Source organism: Eurypyga helias, unplaced genomic scaffold (genome assembly GCF_000690775.1).
Source record: "Eurypyga helias isolate BGI_N326 unplaced genomic scaffold, ASM69077v1 scaffold25888, whole genome shotgun sequence".
Classification (NCBI taxonomy): domain Eukaryota; kingdom Metazoa; phylum Chordata; class Aves; order Eurypygiformes; family Eurypygidae; genus Eurypyga; species Eurypyga helias.
Window position 1 is genome coordinate 34,567 of NW_010266705.1, and position 5,000 is coordinate 39,566.

The 5,000-nt window shown below is 43.7% G+C and overlaps 1 protein-coding gene across 1 annotated transcript in view; it reads right to left on the reverse strand.

Annotated features, from left to right (window-relative positions):
• Positions 1 to 5,000, reverse strand: part of EBF3 (early B-cell factor 3) — a 43,430-nt gene that overhangs the window by 28,737 nt on the left and 9,693 nt on the right. Inside the window, exon 4 of the mRNA XM_010157196.1 lies at positions 4,562 to 4,688. Coding sequence (XP_010155498.1) covers positions 4,562 to 4,688 — 127 coding nt within the window. The remainder of the gene's footprint in view (positions 1 to 4,561; positions 4,689 to 5,000) is intronic.

A 5,000-nucleotide genomic window follows, 5' to 3' on the forward strand; every position in this document is an offset into this window, starting at 1 on the left:
TTAAGAAGACTGCGTTTCACTCTGGCGCAAAAAGCGGTGAAGCATATTAAGGGCAGCACTTTCTGGGTTTGACCCCTCAGTGCTAACTTTGACCGACTTAGCCAGACCCATCTCGAAGAAAGGGCAAGACTATTTGTTCCATCTGGGTCTTTTTTTTTTTTTTTTCCAGCTTGCTAACAACCGATCCTGACACACGGCCTGATCAATAAATAACCGATACTGTGATAGCAGGGAGTGTAGGTTGCTTCAGGACAACAGCACTTTAAAAATATATATATAAACAAAGGAAACGCAATGTATACGAATTAGAGATGCTGAGGATTTCATTAAAATGAATGTAACCCTACTTTTTTTTTTTTTTTTAAGGCTTTCCAACAAAGTCCTGTATCCACTCTGCGCACTTTTAGCATTCGTTTTGCAAAGTCACCAGATTTCGCACTTAAGAGCAATAATTGAATACGTAGAAGAAATAATCAGGTGATTTAAATTTAACTAAGGCATTAGCATGTAGTTTAGCACAGTAAAAATAGTATGATTTGTGGGAGGCAATTAACAATCATTTGCTCTGTGGATACAAGTAATTTGTTTAAAGAGCACTGACCTATGAGACAGCTAGTTTGTGTTGGCTGTGATGGAAGGGAGCTATTGACTCTAAACAGTGTAACAGCGCCATTGACAGAATCCCATTTGAATGCACACAAAAGATCTCGAAAATACTTGAGGAACACGAGATCTTTCCGAGGGGGGGAAGTGGAGTGGGGGTTAACCGAGGGAACCCAGCCAAAGCGGAGGTCTCCACACCGAGGCAAAACCGAGCCAAACCGCAGAATCTGGACAATGTAGTGAGTAAAGAGGGCTTCCCCCCCTTGGTGCTGTGCCAGCCCCAGAGCCCGGCCGTCCTTCGTCAACATAAATACTCTATCAGAAGGAACACAAACCGTGAGCGATCGCTGGTTGAGTAATGGCTTCATACGCTTAAAATTGAATGCAAGTCTTTGTGCAAAATAATCATTTTTATGTTCGCATCTAGCAAACGCATTGCAGGCCTGGGAATGGTTCCATCTATTCAACATTCACGCTCGCCCTACGCCTGCTTTGGACATGTTTGCAATCGACTGCCAATACCTTGCACAGCAGCCGGGTACAGTCTCCTGCAAACGATCTGTCGCCTCCCGACAATTTGGGTCATTTCTTTCACGGAGCAGAAGAAGTTATCAAAATGAGAGAGCGCCACGGAAGCATTAGGGCGAACCCGGTCAGCGTTAGAAGTTCCAAGCGCCAAGTTGCATTCTTTGAAACTCTTTTGCTATACCCTGGGTCGGACCGTGCTCCCTGTGTTGGCCAGGAGGTCATTATGCAAAATACGCGCTTAGAGAGAACGCTAACGCAGTGGCACAAATACGTTGTGAATACAGTACTGCCGCTCGCCTTCAGGTAAACCAACAGAGCCTGCAGAGCTTAAAATGCGTGTGTAAAGGTGCCATTTTATCTGTAACATCATTTCATTTAGAAGCATACAAATCACAGCTTCCCATAATCAAATAACGCTGCAGTGCTTATACTCTAATTAAAAAAAATAATCGCTGATATTTAATTTAGAAACCTGGAAGACTTTACCAGCAAAATTATGGCTACAACCTGCGCAAACCACCCGATTTACCCAGGCAGATAGAGGATTTCTAAGGTAGCACTTTTAAAATTATCGTTAAACAAGCAAACGATGCACTGTTCGATATATATTAAAACAAGTATTGCACCCAGTTATTAATTTGCACTGTTCGTTTTTAAATGCAGCAAATACCTCATTAATTTAATTTTAGGTGCCCACCAGTTTATATTGCATTTTACAGTCTAGAAGGCAATTTACTATTAACTGGCAATTACATACAGAATGATTGTTAATTCTGCTCCTAAGTGCTAGCTGCTTGAAAATTGTTATCTCTCTCTAATTTTTGACCTTCTTACAACAGGGGTGAGGTATACTGGGAATACAAAGGACTAGTAGAGAAGAGCTGGACATGTCATTTGTGACTCATTCTTTTAATTCACCGTGCTAATCAACTGAACTGCCACAATCTCCCAAGGTAATTGTATCTTTATAATAGTTGAAAGCAGCGGGCAAAAAGGCATGGATAGATGGGGAAAGGCCTTGCCTCTGCCTGCTGAGAGACGGCGCGCTCTTCCTTCTGCGTGAGACTAATGGGGGCTTTTTAGAAAAATCTGGAACTTTCATATCTCTGCACCCTGATCATTTAATGTCTCAACTTCTCTGCTCACAAAGGCTTTGTACACCACACTACACTCTTGTTTCATTATTCCGCAGCCTTGTTGCCCTATGGTCTACCTCATGCTGGGAAGGTTAAATGTTAGAGTGCCAAGCCAGACTGCAAGCATGGTGGGACACTGATGGGAAACAGATGCCCTGGGGATTCAGCCCCTCCCTCCTCCAGGGCTACATCATTTTCGTTTTCTGAAATACCGTGAGGCTTGGCTTCGCTCTCAATGGCAGCTGTAATTTCCAAAGACTATCTCAGTCACCCTATCACTTCAGGATAAAGCAAAGCAGGAAGAAGTTTCTCGGTCAGGCAGGCACTGGCTTTATCTTTTTATTTTCCCATCGCTGGGCTATAGGGTTTTGTTTCCCTCAAAAGGTGTTCTAAATACATGTTCCCGTTAAGGTGTTGTTGGCAATGCAGCTTTATTACGATGTCATTGCAGTGGGAGACGCTCCTGACACTCTCACGATTCTTTTAAACATCTCTACTTAGCGATAAATACAAAAGATGACCCAGGAAAGAAGAAACAAATGGCTTTTCTCACAGTTTCATACGTATTTGCATTTACACGTTAGAAGGAACTTCAAAACAGCAGCATTTGCCAAATTTGCAAAATCCGCACCTAAGAAATCAGTTAAGGGCATTGCTGTAAAGCAATTCAGAATTCCAGGACTGTGCACCGAGAGCCAGACCGTCATCTGGTTCAAATCTGCAGCGCTTCCCTGTGCGCAGTGGAACTGCACCAGCTCACAGCAGCTAAAATATCTGGAACTTAGTCTGAGGCTTTTAATTCATTCATTTTTCATCTTGCTGAACACTTATCTTAGCTCAACAGTCATACTTGTCGTGATACGCCGCTCTAGCTTTGCACGGACTGCGTTCCTCACGGCATTTTTCCGCCTGGGACGGCGGCTGCGCGCAGCCCCACCTGCGGCACCACCTCTGCAGCAGACCGCGCAACAGCCTCGGCTCCCCGGATATGTCGTCAGCACCCACAGCACCACGGGCACCACCACCCCATTTGGTAACTCTGGCAACAACCCGATCAGAAAGAGCAAGAAAACGTAAATATTCGCTCCCTCGCCAGCCAGAAGCGAGGCACCCAGAGGTGAATGCGAGCATTGGTTTCGCTCAGGGTGTGATTTCCTTGGGGAAAGATGGGAGATAGGCACCTCAGGCGCTGCCTTCACGTAAAAGTTCACGCCAGCCACAGATCAAACATATCCTCGACGCGTTAACTGTTTAAAAAGTCCTAGCTTAAAACTACCCAGGAACACACTTTTCCCATTAGATCTAAATTAATAGATAGAAACAGTTGCAGCCTAGTGGGAAAATATTCATCAAGAGGCACATCATCTGCACATCATCTGCAATCTGCATTATCTGCCCAATAAGCAGCAAGAACCCTCCCCAAATCCCTGCAGTCTGTCGAGTAAACAGTTAAAGGCTCTTTGTTTTCAAAAGAGAGATTGATTCATCAGATCAAATGTATTACCTAGAATCCTCATCCAAAAGTACAGTAAATTAAATTGCTATTTCTCCCCTTTCCCTCCCAGCACCTCAGTTAAATTCATTGTTAAACACCAGAGAAACAGTAATACACAGTTGTGATAAAAAGCCAGCAATGCTTCATCCCCAAGTAAGAATTTTCATAATAAAACCACTGGGAACCACAAAGTTCCAACTTTTTCTTGTGCTCTTGTAAATTAAAATCAACTGTATTTAAAAGAATTGGCGTAAATAAGTCATTCTCAGGCTTGTGAGTTTGCATCCCAAGTTTCAGGTCTGAAAGAACTTCTAGAGCCAGATCGTGAATAAGGTTGGATAAAGTTATTTGGATCCAACAATGGCTTCTTGAACCGGTGCCTAAAACTTCAACTGAACCTTTAGGGAAGTTCAAGAAGTTTGGATAGATAGCCTGAAAAGTATTTTTCATCACTGAATACATCTCAACTCCTTTTTTCTGGCTCAGGCAGAGTAGGAAATACCGTCATTAATCTATTTCTGGCCAAAAAGAAAACAGGAAGTAAGCGAGAGAGTGTGAGAGAGCTTGATCTCATGAGACACCGAGACATTTTTAAGACCCAAGAGGCTTGGATAGGCACCAGAGCTTCCGGGTGCCCACACAAACAGGTATTTTGAGGTCCAGCTACCACCAGCTACATTTCCTCCAAGATACATCCCATTTTTTAACAGCATTGTCATGTTCCCGCTTTGCACTGCCCGTACATCATTAAGAGGCAGGAGCTGGTATCCCAAAAGGGCTGAGGAGACCGTGCACTTACCAGTGTAGACGAATCGGCCGGGAGCACCTTTGCAGAACTGTTTGGATTTGTAGGAGAGGGTTACTTCAACAACTCCTGGAATGTGCCGTGGTGGTGTTTGAACTCTGATGGCGTGGGGTGTTATCAGCTATAAAAATCGTACAGAAAACATGCCTTAGATCACGATGGCACCGATAAGACCGATGCCAGCCCGTTCACATAATTACGAAGGCGACTTGCAATCGTATTTGTCGTCTCAAAGTTCCCCCTTTCTTGCTGTCGCCTTCCAAGATATGGGTTCTACAAGGGTTTTTTTAAGGAAAAGCTCTGTAAATGATCCTTGGTTTTCCTTTGCAGGAAAGGCCACAGGGCATCATTCATATGAAAATTGCCTCCATATGTCTCCTTAAGGCTACTCCTAGTAATTTTACCACTAATTGTCCAATTGTACTGGGAGACC